Source organism: Oncorhynchus tshawytscha, linkage group LG13, assembly GCF_018296145.1.
Source record: "Oncorhynchus tshawytscha isolate Ot180627B linkage group LG13, Otsh_v2.0, whole genome shotgun sequence".
Taxonomy (NCBI): Eukaryota; Metazoa; Chordata; class Actinopteri; order Salmoniformes; family Salmonidae; genus Oncorhynchus; species Oncorhynchus tshawytscha.
Genome location: NC_056441.1, coordinates 61,157,957 through 61,185,511, shown reverse-complemented (window position 1 = coordinate 61,185,511; position 27,555 = coordinate 61,157,957). Strand labels below are relative to the sequence as shown.

The following is a 27,555-nucleotide window of genomic DNA, read 5'->3' as shown; positions in this document are numbered from 1 at the left end:
GTGCATGAAATAAGAGCAGCAAGCGCTGTGGTGGTTTTATGCCTGATGCAAGCGTTTTACTGGAATACAATAGTGGATCCTGGCAGCCATCATAAATTCCTGAAACGTTTACTATGTTCCAATCACAAGGATTATAAAGCAGCAAATGGACTGAGGGAGAGAGAATCTGGTTGCTGTGCCTCCCCTGTCAAGCTCACAGACAACAACAAAAAACAGTTTTTTTCTGAGGAGAAAATTTCATCCTAAGACAGTTGATAAAATAATAAAGAAAATATGATATACTGTAGATGCTGTTTATTTTAAAATATCATAGTTTACTGGTATGTTGGCAGTCTGACAAAGAGAATTTGAATTGCAGACTATTGTATCTATAGTGTTGCTATGTATGTGGGGCTAGCTTTAGAGACCTGCAATGACTAGCTTCTGTCCAGAATCTCAAGAGGTACAATCAGGCTTTTAAGTAGTGTCTGTGAGCAGTATTGTCCTTAAAGCCCCGATGCAGTCTTTGTAATTGTATTTTTAAATCATTGCTGTATGTCTAATAAATCACTCTGTGTTTATTTAATGAAAATGTACTGCCCTTTAAAAGTCCAATGCAGCTATTTTTATCTCCATATCAAATCATTTCTGGGTAAAAATGAAGTACCTTAGTGTGATTGTTTTCAATTAAAATGGCAAAAGAAACAAAAATATAACGAAACACCATCCAAAATCAGCTGGACCAGTTACGAGTACAGAAAATTCTAAATGGAAACTTTCTTTATATGTACATCATTTAGAACATATTATCAATTCCAACCTTATTAAAAATGTTGGTCAAAACATTTCTTTTTGGAACATTCAAAAACTCTTCAAAAACATTTACATTTTTTTCAAATATTGCATCATGGTAAAGTTAAAGGTATGTTCACATTCTGACCAACAGGGGAGCCCTAGCTATCTCAGACTGACAATTCAGAAGTGCTGGACATTATGTAGTGTTCTGTCTATGTACTCTATATCTATATGCTACAGTCTGTGTGCTCTATATCTATACTCTATCTCTCTCTGCCCTGAGCAGTCTAAGTGGGAGATCCTCCCTGTGTGTTGACAGCCTTTCTCCTCCTCCTCTTTCTTTATCTTTCTCTCTCTTGCCCTCTCACTCTCTCTCCCCATATCTCTTTCTCTCTCCTCCTCTTCCTCCTCTCTCTCTCTCTCCTCCTGCCAACCAACCATCAGGTCAGTGTCTGCTGCCAGAGGGGGCGTGGCTTACCCTGGGCCCAGCTAGCTATGGGGCCGGGCGGGGCCTGCCCTGTGGTTACCAAACCCATGATTAGTTTCACTCCCCCTGAACACTGGCAACACCTTCTGCTCTCACTGGCATCAACACTCTCCTTTTGTCTACTCATCTGTAACCCAACTCGAGAGGAGAGGAGAGGAGAGGAGAGGAGAGGAGGAGAGGAGAGGAGAGGAGAGGAGAGGAGAGGAGAGGAGAGGAGAGGAGAGGAGAGGAGAGGAGAGGAGAGGAGAGAGGAGAGGAGAGGAGAGGAGAGGAGAGGAGAGGAGAGGAGAGGAGAGGAGAGGAGGGAGGTGTTTTGATAGTGGCTGTTTACTGTTTTGCTTGAGATATTAATGGTCTTAACTGACAGACCTTTGAATGGACGAGTCAAAGACAGGCTGTACTCTTTCAAGGAGACATTATCATGACCTAACGAGTGGAGTGCACCATTATCATATCTCTCTCTGTCTCTGTAGCTCTCTGTCTCTCTCTCGCTCTCTGGCATCATTTTAGCCCTTACATGGATAATAATTAGCCTTATGAGTGCAAGATAATATTGTCATAAATACTTAGACATAACCGCATAAAAAAGTGCACTGCTCAGGATGTTTTGAATTACATATAATATTACTGACTACATTACATGTTTAGGAAATTACTACTATAATCTTTCTTGCATATATGACAATAAATGGAACTGTTTTAGGCTGATTCCCTAATGACACCCTAATGGCCTATGTGTCCTGGTAAAAAAAAAGAAGAGTGCCCTATAAAGGTACATCTTAGACTTATTCAAGCCTTTGAGAGGCATGTTGGGCATTCGGGATTTTGGGAGAATTATCTGTTTTAATTATGACACTACACAGAATGCCTTGTGTAGCAGTGCAGCAGTGACATCACTGTGACTGTCTTCATCAGACCAGACTGTTTAACAGTTTACCAGCCCCGTAGACATTCAAGACTAGAGTACAGACAAAATATAACTATAACACCAAGAAACTAGGACTATGTAATGGAATATTATAACAGGAATTATTTTTGCTAGAAATTTAATGATTTGCCCCGTGTACATTTTAAATGTTTCTGAAATATTATTTTGAAGACCATCTGCGTAAAAGGACTGGGTGTGTGTGTGTTAATATATAATATAATATTATTATTATTATTACTACAACTTTTTCTGAAGGAAATTCGAAGAAAACCGTTTCAAAGATATAGCGTTATAGCTCACGTATTAACGGAATCCAGTCATTTTGGCATATGGAAACCTGTATCATTTATTATTATTGTTGTGTAAACGTTTTAATACTAACTCCGAATTATGGAGTATCCCTAGAGGGATTACAGCTTAATCCCGTCCCTGTAGCGCGGTGGATCCAGTGGATTAAGGCTGCATTGTCTCTCTCTGTACCAGAGTCCCTTTAGGCCACAACACAATGGTTCTCGTACCCGCCAACGTCTTATTATTCTCTTTCTCTCTGAGGGGGAGTAGACTAGAGGTCTTGGAATAGAGAGTTTATGTTGCATAAAGACAAACCCTTCAGATTGATGAGAATCTCTTGCAACAGCATCGACTGTAAAAACAATATCTGTCCGTTTACTGAGACGTCGGCCGAATTCTCTATTCAAATGTAGTCTAACATGGGGCGGGTTTAACATGTGTCTAAATGTGGAAACAACATTAAGAACAAGTGACATTACAAGATAATTACATAGGCTAATAAATGGTCATGACAGTGATAAATATGAGTATTAGAATAATAAGTAATATTTTGATCACGTTTCGTTTCTTTTGCAAAAGCATTGCTTTCTATTCTGTGAGCATATCGCAGTAATTATAGCCTTTTGTATAATTTTACATTATATGTACATGTAGGTATTTATTATAGGTTATACATTATATGTCAGTGCATTGTGCATTATCTATTCATTAATATGTTGTGGGGCATATTAGGGCTATATGTTTCCATAGGCCTACGATAGCCTACAACTGCAACGTCATTAGACCCGGGATATTGCATGTTTATTACAGCTTGTAAAGCACATGCTAAACGGTGATAGTGTAATCAGATAAGATCAGTTTAATACAGGCAGAATTTATTACAGGCAGCTAGGGCAGGCAGAGAGAAAGAGTAGGAAAGCCGATTCCACTATTCCTGAGCGCTCTGTTAGCACAATGAAAGAGAGCCCGGGGAATTGAAACCAAAATCCACTTGTAATCTCGCAACAGTATCGGGCATAATTGGTTGAGGACCACAATATTAAGATTGATGAGACATTAAAGTGGCTCTTTGGAGTTCACGCGATCGATAAATATCCCAATTTCAAAAGCTTTCATTTGAGCTCGAGACAAATCACTGGAGCCGCGCGCCTCAGCGATACTGATCCAAATAGAACATGGAGGATGGAGGGAGAGGAGAAGACAGGAGGAGAGATGGAGATGCGGAGGAAGACGGGTGGAAAAAGAGAGATTGCATGTGATCCCGTCTGCTGGTTAGGGGTCAAAATGCCATCGTAAATAAATACTAAACGGATATTGTCAGCACAAATATATGCGCTTTCATTTTCCCTCAAAGGTTTTTCAAAAGCATGTGATTAGTTTAGGATGCTATGCATATTGTAACAGTAGTTTGGCGTGGTGTTGTATCTCTCATTTAGTGGCCCCAGTGTCGTTATTGTAACTGAAATAATTGTTATGAAAAATATTAGTATGCAAATATGAATAATAATACCATTATAAGTGACCAGTCATCATATTGGCAAGCGCTCCTCCATCTCTGGTTTAGTTCTGATAGGCCATATGACACTGCTGGCCCTATTGCACCGCACGCGCCTTTAGTTAAAATGGTTATTACTTATGTAAATTAGCGTCATATAGTTTTGAAAGCCTATAATGTATGTAGGCCTAAATGCTTGTTGAATAGGCCGAATAGCGATTTGGTTCAACGTAACCTATGTTATACCCTCCAGAGTGCAACCCATAATGGAGCCTTGTCCTGTATTTAACCTGAACGAATAATTCGAGTTTGAATCAAAAATAATGACTCTGAATGAAAACCTGTTACCATGATAATTAAGAACCGTGCATGTGCCCAAATTAAGAAGAAATTGTAGAATTTGCATCCTATACATTACATCGTCTCAATATCTTCTCTGACTAAATCGAAGTAGACTCACATTTGATAATAATTCACTATCAAATAAATCAAATTATTTGTTAGGAATTGTTAAAGACCATACATTGTTTGTCCTTATATCTGATGCACCGTGTATTACACATTATAGGCCCAGTGGTCCTCAGCACCCCGGCCCAGCTCGTGGCCCCGGTAATAGTGGCACGAGGGACGCTCTCCATCACGACGACCGAGATATATTTCGAAGTGGACGAGGATGACCCCTCCTTCAAACTGCTTGACTCCACGGTAAGTCCAACCGCCACGTTCCCTTTCTGTTTGATATGCGATTACCCCACAAGCTTTTGTTCACATTCAAGTTCACTTTACTGATTCATGTTCATGTTTAGGCTGGATCCGCATAAACCCCAGGTTTCTTTATTTTGCAAGACACAAATTGGGATTTAGAGATGTAAAAAAATAATAATATCCAGGTTCACACATGTGCAACAATTCAAACATTAGGAGATTGTGGAGCATTTTAGAAAATGTGATCTAATTGGAACCGTGTGCCATTTTGATTCCCAGAATGTAGACGAGCCTTAAGCCTTCCTAGTCTTACACGCGCGCGAGGCTCCACCTGCAGAGAACCTGGCCTACAATATTTTACAAATTTATTGATATTCGGATCCCCTCAAAACCTGTAAACCTATGTCATCGAACGAGAGCCTACGATATCGGTTCGATTTTAGACCAACATTATCCTTGTTTATAAATATGGCGACTGTGTATGGACATGGGATAACAGTTGCACTATTGGGCTAACCCTAACTATTTATTAACCCTAACGTTGTAACCTCGACATTTGCACAACTACGGGTTCAAAACACCTGGTTTTGCGCAGTCTTCGTGTGGATTGTATATTAGAAATATAGGCCTAATGTCTAACCCCAACCGTACCTCTCATACATGTTTTCCCCAACAGCCTTAAGCCGATAAAAAGCGTTTAATTAGACCGCCTATTATTATAACATAGACAACCCGATAGATACAATATGTAGGATAGGCCTTTAGCCGGAACTAATAGAGATATGACAAACTATATTTGCGTAATTTAAAATGGGTTAAACACTAGGCCTATAAAATACCAATGTATGGTGCCGATAATAAATGTGGCCTGTATGTGATTAAAAAAATACAAGTTATACATTTCATTAATCATGATTGGGACACATATTACATAGCTCGTTTTTATTAACTCTTTAAATTAAATCAGAGACAGGAATAAAAAAATCAGATCACAAATGTTATAATCCAGTGTATTTCAAGTGCATTTTTTCTTTTCAATTAGACTGTATTTATATATATATTCTTATTTTCAGGTTTTATCATGTTATCAAGGTACAAACAAAAATGATCGAGTATACTTTAAATAGGAATTCAAGTATGTTTATGGAATGTTTTTTTTTAACGTAACAGATAATACCATAAAAATGTAAACTTTCAAAATTTGAAAATGTCCACTGACAACAGATACAGCAGACTATCACTGAAATGAACGTTCTAATTTATTTTCTACCAAAAAAAATTAATGTTCAGGCGTTTTACTTTAAAAGGTGGAATTGAGCTCTTAAGTTTACATGTCACAGAACAACATTCACAATTTCAGACCACTGGAATCACAACCTATGAATGTATTTACAGTAGAAATTGTACAGTTATTTTGTCAAGGCTTGTATGGGGGCTTTATTTTAAAGCATTTAAGCAAATAAACGATTTAGATTACCGTGGGCATGGAGAGAAATAACGAAAGATTCACACTGCATTGTAACCTAACCTTGAATGTGGATTGATGGTACAATTTGCTCCTAAATTAGGACATCGCAGAATAGAATTAAGACAAGGGTCATATTTGACTAAATGTAATAAAAATGATCTCAGAGTAAACGTCTTCATCGTCAGAGGATAGTCACATTTTACAAGACCGTGAATAAAACAGGGGTGCAGTGATAATTTCTGTCCATAGTCCTTTGATACATCACCAGGCCTCTCACTGACCCTCCTTTACTATAACACACATTTACCTCAGAGTTTCTCCAAGCTTTTGGGGTTGGTCAGAATCTCTCTCGCCAGTCGCCAGGTCTGTTTGGCTGCATTTTCTAGAGCAGAATGAGGTTTCCCCTGGAACAGGTCTAGAGTAGGCAGGAAGTAATGGGGACACCTCCTGCACTGCAAACACGAAATAAGCTGCAATAGAATCCCGTTCAAACGGTCCCCGAGGTTGTTCTCGTCCCAGTCAGACTCCCGTGGATGTTTTTCACACTCATAAGAAACCAGAGTCTTCATGTGGTAGTTGTTGAGGGGCGTCCCAGGCAGCTCCAGGTGCCGGTCCCGTAACGTCTTGAGGACCGACAGACATTTCTTCCTGCAGCCTCCCAGGAGTAGGCGGTTCTCGGCCTCGCCGAACTGCAGGACCCAGGCGTCGCTTTCTGCCGAACTTTGTTTTCCGTTCAACGAGTAGCACTCTTTAGAGAGAAGGTTGAATCCCTCGGCCTTTACCTCGGCTACCCTGTTGGGCCCCGGCCAGGGGATATGCGGTAGGGGCCAGTGCGCTGCGCTGCGGGGCCAGATCCCGGTGCATTTGAAAGCCGGGGTGATCTGAACGATGTATCTGTCTCTGATGCGTAACTTCACCTCGCTGGTGTCTGACACCATTTTGACAACATCTCTATAGCTGCATTTATCCACTGCCTGCGCCACTAGGGTCTGAAATCTGGAGCGGATCTTGCGCGCAGAGAGGTACCCGGAGGCAGTGATGAATTCTACCCAGAGAGACATGCTCCTCTTGCGGCCGTCGCTTAGCTTGAGCACGGCGCAGCCCGGCAGAGACCCATCATCCACGAAGTTAAACACCCCCATCTGGTTGAGGTAGAGCACCACCTCGAACTCCGTGGGGGAGATGACCTCTAGCCCCTCGAAGCGGTTGTCCATCTCGTTGAGAGAGCTGATGAAGCGGGGCTCCTGCACCTCCACCTCCTTCAAGACGTCCGAGACCACCTTGCACACCTCCCGGATGGTCTTGGAGATGGCCGCCTTCCGAGATTGACATTTCTCCTGGTAGTATTTGTTGAGGTGGTACACCAGCTTGGCCTGGGCGGCTATCATGTTAGGGCAGAGATCCGGGTTGTAGACCGGAGTCTCGCAGTAAGCCGACGGATCCAACGCGGCTGTTTGTACGGGAGCCAATTTTAGAGAAGAAAGAACGCTATTAAAAAGAAAAAATGTGTTCCACAAGACCCAACCCAGCCTCTTGCTAGTTGGGGCACATGCGTAATAACCTCGCTGGTCTAAATCATAAGCTTTTGTAATGGACTGCAGTTGAAAAAGTATGTCCTTCGATTTGCGAATAATTATCAATAGTCCATATTACACGCCCTCACGTCAGTAGTCAAAACAACCTCGTTGTTGTTTTTATTAACTCTAATCACTGCTGTAGTTATGGATCCACATGTGAAAGTGCGCGGTGCAGTCTGTGTGTGTCTGTGTGTGTATGTGTGAGGGCGTTGTGGAGGCGGCTGAGTCTTTCTGTGTTTAACAGCCCGGACGCTCTTCGGGAAATTATAAAGGGAGGGTTAGGAACGAGGATGTCCAATCGCCATCTGATTCGTCACCGCCTCCAGTTTATCGAACGCAAATTAATTCCCGGGTTTTATACACAATTTAAACTAAAGGTAGTAATGTCGAGGATCGGAAGTCCACCTATGTATTGGCTAGAGAAAAAACAGAGCCCACTTTCAGGAAGTCTTTTTGACATTTAAACGGATTTTCTTCAACTGCTCATTTTAGACTGCTTGTTTGTATGCTATAGTAGGTAGGCTATAACATATGCAAATGTTTATCTTATTTATTTGTTTTGGAATAAGATATTTTATTAAGTAGCATTTTTCTCGTGTTTATTATTCTTGCTTTCTCAGATTTTCGTTTTTTATTTTACTGTATTGTCCACAGCCTAAGGATGGTAGCTGATCTAATATTAGACACGACGTCTGAATGACAGATTTGATGACAGTCGTTGCGTGGGGTTCTGTCTTTTCTTCTATTTCGTTGCTTTGACAGACGATTCGCTATGCTAAATCTATTCAACAGGAATTTGGAATGCAGTGTCCGGAGAAAAAAATATCCTACTACATGTTGAAATAACCTATATTAGATGGATTTCCGTCTTCGGCATATCAGTAGGCTAGGCTATTGTATAATTATTAGGCCTGTGAAATCACACGCTGGTTATTTTGGACAATAATGCATGTATGCCTGGAACATTGTAGTAGTTAAAAATAGTGGACTGGTTCATTTCCCCAGTTTTCTTTTCCAGCATAAATAGGCGAATGATAACATAAAGGTACAAAGCCCTTTAGAAGTTCATTGTTTTTTTTCTTACATTGTCGATGTATAGGCTATTCAACGCAATAAAATACATCTTCAGGCCTACCTTTAAATTAAGAAGTTTTTGAATTTGAATGTAAATATTTTTCGTTATTTCAATGTATGAAATAGGCCTACTATTCCTCATTAATTGATGAACTTGTCAAATTAAGTAGGACACTCATCTTATCAGTGAAGAAAAATTAAGATGGCATAGATATTTCCTTTAGCTATACCACTGTTTTGTAAGACTGTAATCTATACATGTGTAGGCATTTTAATATATTTCCAATATGTATTATTTTTCAGCATTGGTAAATGTTTTGTTGCAAGCATCTTGTTAGTTCGTTGAAATACGCGATTCCGATCATTTTTTAGTTCACAAAATTGTATAAGGGCGTTTTGTATGCAAAAACAGATTGTGAACGCAAGGTTTTCATAAGCAGGCCGTTACAAATGATTGATGTTGTACATTGTAGGCATCATTCTAGGTGAGTGTTGTGTGAACAGTGTTTACAATTATCACGAATATGACGATAGAACAAATTAAACAATATTAAACAATAGCAACGAAAAGAAAACTATACTTTATCATTATTATAATTATGATTATTATTTTAGCCTATATATATTGTATATATATATAATTGACTTGAGTAGGCCAGTATTTTCCTCAGAAGTAAATGAGGCCTACATAGGCAACACAACATAGGCTAGGTCTACAATATTCATATTACTATGACAAAAATACTTAACTATTCCAATCGTATTACTAATATAAAACAGATTATTATGTTATCAAGACCTCAATGGAAGCAAGACACATTTATGCACAACACCAGTAGACTAGATATTTTATGCAGACGAAGTTGCTGCACATTTCTGCACAGTTAACAAGTCCTTCCCCCACACCAAATCACTGAACAATCACTGTAGTTATCACCGAATCAACTCCCTATCTCGGAGCCATCTCTAGCTTTAAAAGTAGTAATCATCCTGGCTAATCATAATTAATGTCCCACTGTTACCAGGCAGGTATTACAGATATGACAACAAATGGGTGTGCTGGTATAGACCTTGCCAAGATAACACATCATTACTCTAGGCCCATCTAAAGGTCTACTACGAAAATATGAATTTCAAATTAAGTGTGAAATATAGTTTATTATATTCATAACCTTAATTATTATTTTAGATTGATAGTCAACAGAAATCTTTTTGGGTTAGATATTGACAAAACTAGGCACTAGCTACCACTTCCCAGTGTAGATTTTTCTTAGTCACTTTCATGGAGTGTTTTGCGATTGTAGGAAATTCTATACTGGTTTCATGTGGAGAGAGATAGGAGGAAAACCTGCACCTTCTCTCTCTCTCTCTCTCTCTCTGTCTCTCTCTGTCTCTCTCTCTGTTTCTCTCTCTCTCTGTCTCTCTCTGTCTCTTTCTCTCTCTTTCTGTCTCTCTCTCTGTCTGTAGATCAGCATGTGTATACATGGCCTTTATTAGAGCCAGACTAGTCTACAGTCTACTTCCAACTCCAAGTTTGTGTGTGGCCATGAGGCTGGTCATCCCTCTACGTGATAGAGGAGGGGCTTTTCTTCAGGATTATCACCTCTTTAATCTAAAGCATGTGGCTGCTTAGATCTAACAACCTGGACTACACTACAGATCTACATGTAACAACCTGGACTACTCTACACATATCTACATGTAAATGTTCATGTTTAGATCTAACAACCTGGACTACACTACACAGATCTACATGTAAATATTAATGTTTAGATCTAACAACCTGGACTACTCTACACATATCTACATGTAAATGTTCATGTTTAGATCTAACAACCTGGACTACTCTACACAGATCTACATGTAACAACCTGGACTACACTACACAGATCTACATGTAAATATTAATGTTTAGATCTAACAACCTGGACTACTCTACACAGATCTACATGTAAATATTAATGTTTAGATCTAACAACCTGGACAACACTACACAGATCTACATGTAAATATTAATGTTTAGATCTAACAACCTGGACTACTCTACACAGATCTACATGTAAATATTAATGTTTAGATCTAACAACCTGGACTACTCTACACAGATCTACATGTAACAACCTGGACTACTCTACACAGATCTACATGTAAATATTAATGTTTAGATCTAACAACCTGGACTACTCTACACAGATCTACATGTAAATATTAATGTTTAGATCTAACAACCTGGACTACTCTACACAGATCTACATGTAAATATTAATGTTTAGATCTAACAACCTGGACTACTCTACACAGATCTACATGTAACAACCTGGACTACTCTACACAGATCTACATGTACATATTAATGTTTAGATCTAACAACCTGGACTACTCTACACATATCTACATGTAAATGTTCATGTTTAGATCTAACAACCTGGACTACACTACACAGATCTACATGTAAATATTAATGTTTAGATCTAACAACCTGGACTACTCTACACATATCTACATGTAAATGTTCATGTTTAGATCTAACAACCTGGACTACACTACACAGATCTACATGTAAATATTAATGTTTAGATCTAACAACCTGGACTACTCTACACAGATCTACATGTAACAACCTGGACTACACTACACAGATCTACATGTAAATATTAATGTTTAGATCTAACAACCTGGACTACTCTACACAGATCTACATGTAAATATTAATGTTTAGATCTAACAACCTGGACAACACTACACAGATCTACATGTAAATATTAATGTTTAGATCTAACAACCTGGACTACTCTACACAGATCTACATGTAAATATTAATGTTTAGATCTAACAACCTGGACTACTCTACACAGATCTACATGTAACAACCTGGACTACTCTACACAGATCTACATGTAAATATTAATGTTTAGATCTAACAACCTGGACTACTCTACACAGATCTACATGTAAATATTAATGTTTAGATCTAACAACCTGGACTACTCTACACAGATCTACATGTAAATATTAATGTTTAGATCTAACAACCTGGACTACTCTACACAGATCTACATGTAACAACCTGGACTACTCTACACAGATCTACATGTACATATTAATGTTTAGATCTAACAACCTGGACTACTCTACACATATCTACATGTACATATTAATGTTTAGATCTAACAACCTGGACTACTCTACACAGATCTACATGTACATATTAATGTTTAGATCTAACAACCTGGACTACTCTACACAGATCTACATGTAACAACCTGGACTACTCTACACAGATCTACATGTAAATATTAATGTTTAGATCTAACAACCTGGACTACTCTACACAGATCTACATGTAAATATTAATGTTTAGATCTAACAACCTGGTTTACTAACTCTACACAGATCTACATGTAAATATTAATGTTTAGATCTAACAACCTGGACTACTCTACACAGATCTACATGTAACAACCTGGACTACTCTACACAGATCTACATGTACATATTAATGTTTAGATCTAACAACCTGGACTACTCTACACATATCTACATGTACATATTAATGTTTAGATCTAACAACCTGGACTACTCTACACAGATCTACATGTACATATTAATGTTTAGATCTAACAACCTGGACTACTCTACACAGATCTACATGTACATATTAATGTTTAGATCTAACAACCTGGACTACTCTACACAGATCTACATGTACATATTAATGTTTAGATCTAACAACCTGGACTACTCTACACAGATCTACATGTAAATATTAATGTTTAGATCTAACAACCTGAGGTGCGTTCAGTTCTGTTCAGCGTTTGCTACGTTGCGTGACGGTTTGTACTGAATGACACGTTTCCCCAAAACAGTGTGCAATGTTCAACAGCCTTTGAGGTATGTGTGTGTGTGAATTAAACATTGCACACTGTTCTGAACACACCCCTGGTCTACTCTACACAAATCTACACTATATAGCAATCTGGTCTACTCTACTATAGATCTAAACTAACAACCTGTTCTACTCTACTCAGATCTACACTATCCTCTATGGTCTCTGTGTTAGATCCACTATAGCAGATAAGAGTTAGCGTCTATCTCTGACCCGGCCTAATTTCAATAGAACCTATTTCTGACCCCACAGCCCAATGCATGACTGTAGTATGGGGCCTTTTTCTATTCTGACCCAGAATAACATCAGTCCGGTCTCTGACCCTCCAGCTTTATGTATGATCGTGTAAATCAATACAATGACTTCTACTTCCTACCATGTGACCCAGGCTTCTTTGTGTAGAAGGCTTCTTTGTTTTTACGGCACCTCTCCTTTTCCCCTCCATTCTTCATTTTTCTCTTTCTTTTAGTAAGACTGATCCTCCTGTCAGTGGTCTGAAATGGGGGTCAACAGTTCTTGTCTAATAGCTGAAATGGCTTTGTGATGACACCATAGTTTATCACGCACACACACACGGCCTGAAACTGGACATGAGATTTTTCAGTTTGACAATTACAAGTCTAAATTGACAATATAACATACATTTTTGATGCCACAAATCCATCGCCCCAGACAGTGTAAACATTTACTATATAAAAATACCGTTTTTATAAATGTACAGTACTGTGGTGCATGATAGACACCAATAGTATAAATGGTTAAGACCAACACCAGCTAAAACATGATAATATTAATTTTATTAAGACAGACCAAATTAATCCAAGACCATATTAACAATTTAAATGTCTCAATAGTAATAACAGCATCTCATAATGTGCCCATTAAAGTCAACTAATTGAGGATATTAATAGTCAGTGTGTCTCTCTATTGATAATCCTTTTAGAACATGACAAATAGGGTCATCCATGTTATTCTGTCGTCTATCTCTCTGTACATTATAGAAGACTGGGGATGGAAGGCAGCCAATGAGAGGTTCAGTCACCAAATCAAATCCAGATTATACCAACAGTCTCTAATGGAGTGGCAGTGCAATAGGACTCAGATTAAGAGGGTGGCATTTAAGACATGTGTGATCAGCATTAGGCCTCACACTGGGATAAATAATACACTTTACCCTCTCGGGATGGGGACTCACTTTGACATGTCCCCCCACAAAATGTATTAATCTCAAAATGACATTGTCATTGGGGTTTTTAATAATCTGAATATCATTATTCCAGACAATATGGTGTCTCTGTGGGGTAGCCCGTTAATTTCTGGGCCTTGTGTCTTCCACCCTCTGGATCCTTCCTCCACCTCGGCCCCCTCTGGATCTCCGACCCCCCCCTTTCTTCATCTGTTATACCCCCTCCTCGTGTCAGCAGCCTCCCTGTGTTTGACTCCTCCCTCCCCGACTCTTTCTCAATTCATATTTCCTTGATTCCTCACATCCTCTGACCTCGCATCCTTCTCAAAACACATTGGAGAAAAAGGTCAGAGGGGAGGGACCTTGGACCTTCAATATGATTTCGGAGGAAACAAGGACAAAGGATGCTAGATGTTGCATAGGGTTGAGACAGAGCCCTCGTGTCAACAGCCTCTCTGTGTGAGTAGTAAGGAGACGGGACAACACAGCCAGAGGCTCTGAAGGACCTTCTCGTGATCAGCTAGGGCCCAGGCTAGGTCTCATATACTACAGACCATCAGGCTACAGCCTGGTGGGGTTACAGAAAACACATCAGAATAACAGAACTTTGGTGTGTATTTCTGTGACAGAGGAGGAGAGAAAGAGGGAGGGCGAGAGGGAGAGAGCGAGAGGGAGAGTGAGAGAGAGAAGAGAGAGAAGAACAGGGGAAATTATGAAAATTAATGAATTATCTCAGCACCTCCACCACCCGCCTCCCTCCTCTCCTCAATATGGAATGCTTGTCAGCCTTTCTGATTAATGACACGCATTTATTTGCATCAATTTAGCATTAATATAATTAAATATAATTTAGTTTCATTTGCCGACACGGCTTTGCATAATAACACAGAAAATGAGAGGTATTATTAGAGGTATGCCATTTAAAAAAGTGGATAACATTCTGTGAACGATCATACATTTTTCTGTTTAAGTATGTGCCCATGGCATTACTGTGTAGAAATGCTGAGGTTATGGTTGCATCTCAAATGGCACCCTATTCCCTCTATCGTGTACTACTTTTGACCAGGGTCCATGGTATTTTCTATATGTGCACTACATAGGGAATAGGGTGCCGTTTGTGATGCAGACTGTGGCTGCCCCTGTCTGTTTAATCACACAGATAAACTCTATATCTGTTGTACATAACAGTGTTAAGGTATTAGTAGGAGATGGGAGCTGTGTCCTGCTACGTTATTATTCTGTTATCTGTTAATATCTCTGCTGTTGTTGTGAAATTTTTAGAGCAGCAGCATTGTTAAGGCTTGTGGTATGTCGTTAGAGCAGCAGCATTGTTAAGGCTTGTGGTTTGTTGTTAGAGCAGCAGCATTGTTAAGGCTTGTGGTTTGTTGTTAGAGCAGCAGCATTGTTAAGGCTTGTGGTATGTCGTTAGAGCAGCAGCATTGTAAAGGCTTGTGGTTTGTTGTTAGAGCAGCAGCATTGTAAAGGCTTGTGGTTTGATGTAGACTCGTTTATAATATAATCTCCAGTCTGTTTTGCCAGAGAGAGGAAAGATGCCACCTCATGTTTGTTTTTGTAATGCAATATATATAAACAGTACCAGTCAAACGTTTGGATACCTACTCATTCCAGGGATTTTCTTTATTTTGACTATTTTCTACATTGTATAAAAATAGTGAAGACATCAGAACTATGAAATAACACATATGGAATCATGTAGTAACCAAAACAGTGTTAAACAAATCTAAATATAATTGAGATTCTTCAAAGTAGCCACCCTTTGCCTTGATGACAGCTTTGCACACTCATGGCATTCTCTCAACCAGCTTCATGAGGAATACTTTTCCAACAGACTTGAAGGAGTTCAAACACATGTTGAGCACTTGTTGGCTGCTTTTCCTTCACTCTGTGGTCCAGCTCATCCCAAACCATCTCAACCCAACAGCGTTCCAGTTCTTGACACACTCGAACCTGTTCGCCTGGCACCTACTACCATACCACGTTCAAAGGCACACATACACAATCCATGTCTCTATTGTCTCAAGGCTTAAAAATCCTTCTTTAACCTGTCTCCTACCCTTCATTTACACGGATTGAAGGTGATTTTACAAGAGACATCAATAAGGGATCATAGCTTTCACCTGGATTCACCTGGTCAGTCTATGACATGGAAAAGGGAAGGTGTTCCTAATGTTTTGTACACAGTGTAATATATGTATATATAAGAACAAACATGAGGAGGCACCTTCCTCCTCCCTATACGGAGTGGAAGGCAACAAAGCAACAGAGGCAGAGTGATTCATCTTCATGTGTAGGAGACGTCTACTCTCCTGTCTAAAGGTGGACACTGTAATCATGGGCCCACTGACCCTGTGTTACCCTGTGATACTCCACCAGAGCATCTTTACTGCAGCGCAGGAGCCCATTATGAATCTCACATTAATTGCACAGACCTTCTCTCCCTTCAACGCCATGTGTTTCCAGTATAAGAGCACACAGCAGAGCAGCAGAAAACAAAGACAAAGGGAGGGATAAAAGAGGATTGTGTTGTAATGAAATGCTGGTGGCTGGGCCCATGATGAAATTAGGCCATGTTACCCAAATAAGGCCTGAAGGGTTCGTAATTGCCCGTGGTGGAGATGTGAAAAGCTGGGTGCCAACTGTCAGTGCCCAGCTAATGATGACAAATGTCTCTCTATGCAGATTGTAGTGACAGGGGGAGAGAGAGGAGAGGAGGAGAGAGAGGAGGGTTAAGGCCTACCATAATATGTAGAGAGAGAGAGAGAGTTGGGTTAATGCCTACCATAATATGAAGAGAGAGAGAGTTGGGTTAATGCCTACCATAATATGAAGAGAGAGAGAGTAGGGTTAATGCCTACCATTATATGGATAGAGAGAGGGGGGGTTAAAGCCTACCATTATATGGAGAGAGAGAGGGTTAAGGCCTACCATTTTATGGAGAGAGGGTTAAAGCCTACCATTATATGGAGAGAGAGAGGGTTAAAGCCTACCATTATATGGAGATAGAGGGTTAAAGCCTACCATTATATGAGGAGAGAGAGGGTTAAAGCCTACCATTATATGGAGAGAGAGAGAGAGTGTTCAACCCTACCATTATATGGAGAGAGAGTAGGGTTAAAGCCTACCCTTTTTGGAGAGAGAGAGGGTTAAAGCCTACCATTATATGGAGAAAGAGAGGGTTAAGGCCTACCATTATATGAAGAGAGAGAGAGTTAAAGCCTACCATTATATGGAGAGAGAGAGGATTAAAGCCTACCATTATATGGAGAGAGAGAGGGTTAAAGCCTACCATTATATGGAGAGAGAGAGGGTTAAGGCCTACCATTTTATGGAGAGAGAGAGGGTTAAAGCCTACCATTATATGGAGAGAGAGGGTTAAAGCCTACCATTATATGGAGAGAGAGAGGGTTAAGGCCTACCATTATATGGAGAGAGAGAGAAGGGGTTAAAGCCTACCATTATATGGAGAGAGAGAGGGTTAAAGCCTACCATTATATGGAGAGAGAGGGTTAAAGCCTGCCATTGTATGGAGAGAGAGAGAGAGTGTTAAACCCTACCATTATATGGAGAGGGAGAGAGTAGGGTTAAAGCCTACCATTATATGGAGAGAGAGAGAGAGAGGGTTAAAGCCTACCATTAAATGGAGAGAGAGGGGTTGAAGCCTACCATTATATGGAGAGAGAGGGTTAAAGCCTACCATTATATGGAGAGAGAGAGGGGTTAAAGCCTACCATTATATGGAGAGAAAGGGGGGGTTAAAGCCTACCATTAAATGGAGAGAGAGGGTTAATGCCTCCCATTCTATGGAGAGAGACGGGGTTAAAGCCTACCATTATATATATATATAGAGAGAGGCGGATAAAGACTACCATTATATGGAGAGAGAGAGGGTTAAAGCCAACCATTATATGGAGAGAGAGAGGGGGGGTTAAAGCCTACCATTATATGGAGAGAGAGAGAGCGGGTTAAGGCCTACCATTATATGGATAGAGAGAGGTTTAAAGCCTACCATTATATGGAGAGAGAGAGGGTTAAAGCCTACCATTAAATGGAGAGAGAGGGTTAATGCCTCCCATTCTATGGAGAGAGAGGGGGTTAAAGCCTACCATTAAATGAACCATTATATGGAGAGAGAGAGAGAGGGTTAAAGCCTACCATTTTATGGAGAGAGAGGGGTTTAAAGCCTACCATTATATGGAGAGAAAGGGGGTTAAAGCCTACCATTATATGGACCCTACCATTAAATGGAGAGAGAGAGAGAGGGTTAAAGCCTACCATTAAATGGAGAGAGAGGGGGTTAAGCCTACCATTATATGGAGAGAGAGAGAGGGGGTTAAAGCCTACCATTATATGGAGAGAGTGTAGGGTTAAAGCCTACCATTATATGGAGAGAGAGAGAGAGGGTTAAAGCCTACCATTAAATGGAGAGAGAGGGGGTTGAAGCCTACCATTATATGGAGAGAGAGAGGGTTAAAGCCTACCATTATATGGAGAGCGAGAGGGTTAAATCTTACAATTATATGGAGAGAGTGTAGGGTTAAAGTCTACCATTATATGGAGAGAGAGGGTTAAAGCCTACCATTATATGGAGAGAGAGTGAGAGGGTTAAAGCCTACCATTAAATGGAGAGAGAGGGGGTTGAAGCCTACCATTATATGGAGAGAGAGGGTTAAAGCCTACCATTATATGGAGAGAGAGAGGGTTAAAGCCTGCCATTATATGGAGAGAGAGTAGGGTTAAAGCCTACCATTATATGGATAGAGAGAGAGGGGCTTAAAGCCTACCATTATATGGAGAGAGGGTTAAAGCCTACCATTATATGGAGAGAGAGAGGGTTAAAGCCTACCATTATATGGAGAGAGAGGGTTAAAGCCTACCATTATATGGAGAGAAAGGGGGTTAAAGCCTACCATTATATGGAGAGAGAGTAGGGTTAAAGCCTACCATTATATGGAAAGAAAGGGGGTTAAAGCCTACCATTATATGGAGAGGTTAAAGCCTACCATTAAATGGAGAATTAAAGCCTACCATTAAATGGAGAGAGGGGTTAATGCCTCCCATTCTATGGAGAGAGAGGGGGTTAAAGCCTACCATTATATATATATATATAGAGAGAGGCGGATAAAGACTACCATTATATGGAGAGAGAGAGGGTTAAAGCCAACCATTATATGGAGAGAGAGAGGGGGGGTTAAAGCCTACCATTATATGGAGAGAGAGAGAGCGGGTTAAGGCCTACCATTATATGGATAGAGAGAGGTTTAAAGCCTACCATTATATGGAGAGAGAGAGGGTTAAAGCCTACCATTATATGAAGAGAGAGGGTTAAAGCCTACCATTATATGGAGAGAGAGAGGGTTAAGGCCTACCATTTTATGGAGAGAGAGGGGTTTAAAGCCTACCATTATATGGAGAGAAAGGGGGTTAAAGCCTACCATTATATGGACGAGAGAGAGGGGGTTAAAGCCTACCATTAAATGGAGAGAGAGAGAGGGTTAAAGCCTACCATTATATGGAGAGAGAGAGAGAGGGGGTTAAAGCCTACCATTATATGGAGAGAGAGAGGGTTAAAGCCTACCATTATATGGAGAGAGAGAGAGGGTTAAAGCCTACCATTAAATTGAGAGAGAGGGGGTTGAAGCCTACCATTATATGGAGAGAGAGGGTTAAAGCCTACCATTATATGGAGAGAGAGAGGGTTAAAGCCTACCATTATATGGAGAGAGAGAGGGTTAAATCTTACAATTATATGGAGAGAGTGTAGGGTTAAAGCCTACCATTATATGGTTAAAGCCTACCATTATATGGAGAGAGAGAGAGGGTTAAAGCCTACCATTAAATGGAGAGAGAGGGGGTTGAAGCCTACCATTATATGGAGAGAGAGGGTTAAAGCCTACCATTATATGGAGAGAGAGAGGGTTAAAGCCTGCCATTATATGGAGAGAGAGTAGGGTTAAAGCCTACCATTATATGGATAGAGAGAGAGGGGCTTAAAGCCTACCATTATATGGAGAGAGAGGGTTAAAGCCTACCATTATATGGAAAGAAAGGGGGGGGTTAAAGCCTACCATTATATGGAGAGAGAGAGGGTTAAAGCCTACCATTTTATGGAGAGAGGGTTAAAGCTTACCATTATATGGAGAGAGAGTAGGGTTAAGGCCTACCATTATATGGAAAGAAAGGGGTTAAAGCCTACCATTATATGGAGAGAGAGAGGGGGTTAAAGCCTACCATTAAATGGAGAGAGAGAGGGTTAAAGCCTACCATTAAATGGAGAGAGAGGGTTAATGCCTCCCATTCTATGGAGAGAGAGGGGGTTAAAGCCTACCATTATATATATATATATATAGAGAGAGAGGCGGATAAAGACTACCATTATATGGAGAGAGAGAGGGTTAAAGCCAACCATTATATGGAGAGAGAGAGGGGGGGTTAAAGCCTACCATTATATGGAGAGAGAGAGCGGGTTAAGGCCTACCATTATATGGATAGAGAGAGGTTTAAAGCCTACCATTATATGGAGAGAGAGAGGGTTAAAGCCTACCATTATATGGAGAGAGAGAGGGTTAAGGCCTACCATTTTATGGAGAGAGATGGGTTTAAAGCCTACCATTATATGGAGAGAAAGGGGGTTAAAGCCTACCATTATATGGACGAGAGAGAGGGGGTTAAAGCCTACCATTAAATGGAGAGAGAGAGGGGTTAAAGCCTACCATTAAATGGAGAGAGAGGGGGTTAAAGCCTACCATTATATGGAGTGAGAGAGAGAGGGGGTTAAAGCCTACCATTATATGGAGTGAGAGAGAGAGGGGGTTAAAGCCTACCATTATATGGAGAGAGAGAGGGTTAAAGCCTACCATTATATGGAGAGAGTGTAGGGTTAAAGCCTACCATTATATGGAGAGAGAGGGTTAAAGCCTACCATTATATGGAGAGAGAGAGAGGGTTAAAGCCTACCATTAAATGGAGAGAGAGGGGTTGAAGCCTACCATTTTATGGAGAGAGAGTAGGGTTAAAGCCTACCATTATATGGAGAGAGAGAGAGAGAGGGTTAAAGCCTACCATTAAATGGAGAGAGAGGGGTTGAAGCCTACCATTATATGGAGAGAGAGGGTTAAAGCCTACCATTATATGGAGAGAGAGAGGGTTAAAGCCTGCCATTATATGGAGAGAGAGTAGGGTTAAAGCCTACCATTATATGGATAGAGAGGGCTAAAGTCTACCATTATATGGAGAGAGAGAGGGTTAAAGCCTACCATTACATGGAGAGAGAGTAGGGTTAAAGCCTACCATTATATGGAGAGAAAGGGGGGGTTAAAGCCTACCATTATATGGAGAGAGAGTAGGGTTAAAGCCTACCATTATATGGAAAGAAAGGGGGGGTTAAAGCCTACCATTATATGGAGAGAGAGGGGGGTTAAAGCCTACCATTAAATGGAGAGAGAGAGGGTTAAAGCCTACCATTAAATGGAGAGAGAGGGTTAATGCCTCCCATTCTATGGAGAGAGAGGGGGTTAAAGCCTACCATTATATATATATATATATAGAGAGAGGCGGATAAAGACTACCATTATATGGAGAGAGAGAGGGTTAAAGCCAACCATTATATGGAGAGAGAGAGGGGGGTTAAAGCCTACCATTATATGGAGAGAGAGAGAGCGGGTTAAGGCCTACCATTATATGGATAGAGAGAGAGGGGCTTAAAGCCTACCATTATATGGAGAGAGAGGGTTAAAGCCTACCATTATATGGAGAGAGAGGGGTTAAAGCCTACCATTATATGGAGAGAGAGGGGTTAAAGCCTACCATTATATGGAGAGAAAGGGGGGTTAAAGCCTACCATTATATGGAGAGAGAGTAGGGTTAAAGCCTACCATTATATGGAAAGAAAGGGGGTTAAAGCCTACCATTATATGGAGAGAGAGAGGGGGTTAAAGCCTACCATTAAATGGAGAGAGAGAGGGTTAAAGCCTACCATTAAATGGAGAGAGAGGGTTAATGCCTCCCATTCTATGGAGAGAGAGGGGGTTAAAGCCTACCATTATATATATATATATAGAGAGAGAGAGCGGATAAAGACTACCATTATATGGAGAGAGAGAGGGTTAAAGCCAACCATTATATGGAGAGAGAGGGGGGTTAAAGCCTACCATTATATGGAGAGAGAGAGAGCGGGTTAAGGCCTACCATTATATGGATAGAGAGAGGTTTAAAGCCTACCATTATATGGAGAGAGAGGGTTAAAGCCTACCATTATATGGAGAGAGAGAGGGTTAAGGCCTACCATTTTATGGAGAGAGATGGGTTTAAAGCCTACCATTATATGGAGAGAAAGGGGGTTAAAGCCTACCATTATATGGACGAGAGAGGGGGGTTAAAGCCTACCATTAAATGGAGAGAGAGAGGGGTTAAAGCCTACCATTAAATGGAGAGAGAGAGGGGTTAAAGCCTACCATTATATGGAGTGAGAGAGAGAGGGGTTAAAGCCTACCATTATATGGAGTGAGAGAGAGAGGGGTTAAAGCCTACCATTATATGGAGAGAGAGGGGTTAAAGCCTACCATTATATGGAGAGAGTGTAGGGTTAAAGCCTACCATTATATGGAGAGAGAGGGTTAAAGCCTACCATTATATGGAGAGAGAGAGAGGGTTAAAGCCTACCATTAAATGGAGAGAGAGGGGTTGAAGCCTACCATTTTATGGAGAGAGAGAGGGTTAAAGCCTACCATTATATGGAGAGAGAGGGTTAAAGCCTACCATTAAATGAACCATTATATGGAGAGAGAGAGAGAGGGTTAAAGCCTACCATTATATGGAGAGAGAGGGTTAAATCCTACCATTAAATGGAGAGAGAGGGGGTTAAAGCCTACCATTATATGGAGAGAGAGGGTTAAAGCCTACCATTATATGAGGAGAGAGAGGGTTAAAGCCTACCATTATATGGAGAGAGAGAGGGTTAAAGCCTACCATTATATGGAGAGAGATTAAGCAAGGAAAATGTGCAAAAAAAGCTCCTCAAGGACAATCCAGTCCACATAATCCAGACAGAGCAAACCCACAAAACAGACCAGCACAACAACACACACATCTTTCACAGCAAGATCCGGAGGGGAGAAAGTGCAGATGGATGGCTGTCTGAGAGAGCTGGCTGGTCTACAGACTGAGGTGAGAGAACTTAGAGGCACTGAAGGGTGAGGACAGAAAGCTGAGTGAGAGAGCAGGACACTCCCCCATACAATCCAGCAAGACAGCCCACCTCAGACCACAACCTGAACAGCACAACGGGACAGACAACACAGGACCCACCAACCCAATAGACCCCACCCACTCCTAACAGCTCTCCTGTCAGCTCCCCCGATAGCCCTACTGACCCCCCTCCCACACACATCCACTGAGGACACACAAATTATTCCAGAGATTGTTTTTCTCATTGACTCAAATGGCAAATACATTCAAGAGGATACACTTTTTCCCAAACACAAAGTGGCTAAACTCTGGTGATCAAACACTAGGCATGCCCAGGAGCTGTTGTCAGAGGACAGACTAGGGTCCCCCAGCCACATCATGATTCACATGGGCACGCATGACCTGAGGGCCTAGCAGGAAAGGGTGGCAAAAGCACTCAAGGAGTGATTGAAAAAGCTTCTTCCACTTTCCCCAACGCACAAGTTGTTATCTCCACCCTGCTACCATGAAAAGACTTTCACCCTGCTACCATACAGTGGGTGAATGCAAGCATTTCGCGAGACTGTGCCTCAAAACCTAAATGTCTACCTGGCCCACCACTCCACCCTGGACTTGAACAGCCTTTACAACCAGGTCCACCTCCACAAGGCAGCAATCCCAACTTTTGCCAGGACCTTGAAGGACGTCACCTTCAACTGCAGCCCCAGCACCTCACACAGGAGCAACAGAGCAATGGACACCCTGCCCAGACCAGCGAGACACCCTCTCAGACCTGCAAGACCACCTCCCGAAGGACACCGAGGGAACCCACGCCAAGAGGACCTACACCCAGACCACAGCATCACCAGCCACACCCCAACCAGTTAAGACCACCCCAAGCACACCCTGGCCATACCCTATATAGCCACCCCCCATATCAGACCTATGCCCCTTCTGCCCACCCCATGCCCCCCGCGGCAAGGACCTCAACATGACAGCAGGACATATGCCCAGGCCGTGAGCAGAGCAACAGGTCCAACCTCCACTATTACACCTGCCCAAGCCCCATCCTGCGAGCTAAGAGGTATGTTTTAGATGCTCGACATGCTCTGCTCACACCTACTTTGATGGTCCGAGCCTAAACCACACAAAAACAACACTAGACACTAAAGAACACAAAGCTTTTACTATCACATCCTGGAATATACAAGGTCTGAGGTCATCTTCCTTTGGCCTAAAGATCAGGAACCCAGACATCATCAAAGAAATTGGAAATACAGACATTGTCATCCTACTAGAAACATGGTATAAAGGAGATGGGACCCACTGGTTGCCCTTTAGGCTACCGAGAGCTGGTAGTCCCATCCAAACTACCATGTGTGAAACAGGGAAGAGACTCAGGGGGTATGCTAATTTGGTATGGAGCATACCTAACCTACTCTATTAAATTAGTCAAAACATGAACATTTTACATCTGGCTATAAATTAATCAGGAAATGATCTCAACAGAGAAATGTGCTACCTTTACCCCCCCAGTAAAATCCCCATACAGCTTCTCCATCCTAGAGGTGGAGATCAACAATTTTCAGGCTCGGGGACATGTACTAGTCTGTGGCGACCTAAATGCCAGAACTGGACAAGAACCTGACACCCTCAGCACACAGGGGGACAAACACCTATCTGCAGGTGACAGCATTCCCTCCCCCATATGCCCCCCAAGACACAACTACGACAACATAACCAGCAAAAAACTGGTCACAACTCCTGTAGCTCTGTCGGACGCTGGGTATGTACATAGTCAATGGTAGGCTTCGAGGGAATTCCTATGGTAGGTACACCTATAGCTCAACTCTTGGCAGTAGTACTGTAGACTACTTTATCACTGACCTCAACAAAGAGTCCCTTAGAGCTATGTGCAATCATGAGCCATCAAAGCCAAAGGAACTGAATAATATTAAGAAATGCAATAGATGGAAGGAAAATAGTGTGGAAATCTACCAAAAAACAATTAGGCAACAACAAATTCATTCCCTTCTAGAAAAGTTCCTGGACAAAAGGTTTCACTCTAATCGTGAAGGTGTAAACTTGGCAGTAGAAAACCGTATATTTGACCGTATAAAACCGTATAAACAGTATATTTGATCTCAGCTTCCCTATCAAATCTAAACATTTCAAGCAGACAAATGGTTTGGTGAAGAATGCAAAAACCTAACAAAGAAATTGAGAAACCCATCCAACCAAAAACATAGAGACCCAGAAAACCTGAGCCAACGACTTCACTATGGTCACTAAAACAATACAGAAATACACTACAGATGAATAAGGAACAGCACATCAGAAATCAGCTCAATGTAATTGAAGAATCCATAGAATCAAACCACTTTGGGAAAATTAGAAACTCTAAACAAACAACAACACAAATAGTTATCTATCCAAAATAAATATGTATGGATAAACCACTTCTCCAATCTTTTTGGCTCTCTAACAAATAACAAACAGCAGAAAAATATACACGATCAAATACAAATCTTATAATCAACTATTAAAGACGACCAGAACTCACTGGATTATCCAAATACATTAAATGAACTACAGGACAAAATACAAACCCTCCAACCCTTAAAGGCCTGTGGGGTTGATGGTATCCTAAATAAAATGGTAAAATATACAGACCACAAATTCTAATTGGGTAAACTCTTTAACCTCATCCTCAGCTCTGGCATCTTCCTCAATATTTGGAACCAAGGACTGATCACCCCAATCCACAAAAGTGGAGACAAATTTGACCCCAATAACTACGGGGGAAATGCGTCAACAGTAACCTTGGGTTAATCCTCTGCATTATCATTAACAGCAGACTCGTACACTTCCTCAGCGAAAACAATGTACTCAGCAAATGTCAAATTGGCTTTTTACCAAATTACCATATGACAGACCACATATTCACCCTGCACTCCCTAATTGACAAACAAACGAAACAAAAAAAGGCTAAGTCTTCTCATGCTTTGTTCATTTCAAAAAAAGCTTTTGACTCAATTTGGCATGAAGGTTTGCTTTACAAATTGATGGAAAATGGTGTTGGGGGAAAAACATATGTCATTTTAAAATCCATGTACACAAACAATAAGTGGGCAGTTAAAATTGGTAAAAAGCACACATTTCTTTCCACGGGGCCAGGGGGGAAGACAGGGGTACAGTTTAAGCCCCACACTCTTCAACATATATATCAATGAATTGGCGAGGATTGGTGAGAATCTGAAGTCAAATGTCTACTGGTTTCTGATGATCTGGTCCCCAACCAAGAAGGGCCTACAGCAACACCTAGATATTCTGCACAGATTCTGACAGTAAATCTCAGTAAGACAAAAATAATGGTGTTCCAAAAAGGGTCCAGTTGCCAGGACCACAAATACAAATTCCATCTGCCCTTTTGTACTTAAACTATTTGCACATCATTACAACACTGTATAAAGACATACTATGACGTTTGACATATCTTTATTATTTTGTAACTTTTGTGAGTGTAATGTTTACTGTACATTTTTTATTGTTGAATTGAAATGAGAGAGAGAGAGTGTTAGAGAGAGAGTGTTAGAGAGAGAGTGTTAGAGAGAGTGTTAGAGAGTGTTAGAGAGAGTGTTAGAGAGAGTGTTAGAGAGAGAGAGAGTGTGTGTTAGAGAGTGTGTTAGAGCGTGTGTTAGAGAGTGTGTTAGAGAGTGTGTTAGAGAGTGTGTTAGAGAGAGTGTTAGAGAGAGAGAGAGAGCGTTAGAAGAGAGAGTGTGTGTTAGAGAGTGTGTTAGAGAGTGTGTTAGAGAGAGTGTTAGAGAGAGAGAGAGAGCGTTAGAGAGAGAGAGAGAGTGTGTGTTAGAGTGTGTGTTAGAGAGTGTGTTAGAGAGTGTGTTAGAGAGTGTGTTAGAGAGTGTGTTAGAGAGAGTGTTAGAGAGTGAGTGTTAGAGAGTGAGTGTTAGAGAGTGAGTGTTAGAGAGAGAGTGTTAGAGAGAGAGTGTTAGAGAGAGAGTGTTAGAGAGAGAGTGTTAGAGAGAGAGAGTGTTAGAGAGAGAGTGTTAGAGAGAGAGAGTGTTAGAGAGAGTGTTAGAGAGAGAGAGTGTTAGAGAGAGAGAGTGTTAGAGAGAGAGAGGGGGTGTTAGAGAGAGAGAGAGGGTGTTAGAGAGAGAGAGAGGGTGTTAGAGAGAGGGTGTTAGAGAGAGTGTTAGAGAGAGAGAGTGTTAGAGAGAGAGAGTGTTAGAGAGAGAGAGTGTTAGAGAGAGAGAGAGGGGTGTTAGAGAGAGAGGGGGTGTTAGAGAGAGAGGGGTTTAGAGAGAGGGTGTTAGAGAGAGGGTGTTAGAGAGAGAGAGTGTTAGAGAGAGAGAGGTTAGAGAGAGAGAGTGTTAGAGAGAGAGAGTGTTAGAGAGAGAGAGTGTTAGAAGAGAGTGTTAGAGAGAGAGAGTGTTAGAGAGAGAGACGGGGTGTTAGAGAGAGAGAGAGGGTGTTAGAGAGAGGG

At 41.1% G+C, this 27,555-nt stretch overlaps 2 protein-coding genes across 2 annotated transcripts in view; one reads left to right on the top strand and one right to left on the bottom strand.

Moving 5' to 3' along the window:
- The window catches only part of LOC112266105 (neurobeachin a), a 255,505-nt gene that overhangs the window by 123,085 nt on the left and 104,865 nt on the right, over positions 1-27,555 (top strand). The window contains exon 37 of the mRNA XM_042296092.1: positions 4,544-4,680. Within this exon, the coding sequence (XP_042152026.1) occupies positions 4,544-4,680 (137 nt within the window). The remainder of the gene's footprint in view (positions 1-4,543; positions 4,681-27,555) is intronic.
- LOC112265422 (putative nucleotidyltransferase MAB21L1) lies at positions 5,608-8,129 on the bottom strand. The gene has a single exon (XM_024442701.2). The coding sequence runs from the start codon at positions 7,534-7,536 to the stop codon at positions 6,457-6,459; it is 1,080 nt and encodes a 359-aa protein (XP_024298469.1). The 5' UTR covers positions 7,537-8,129; the 3' UTR covers positions 5,608-6,456.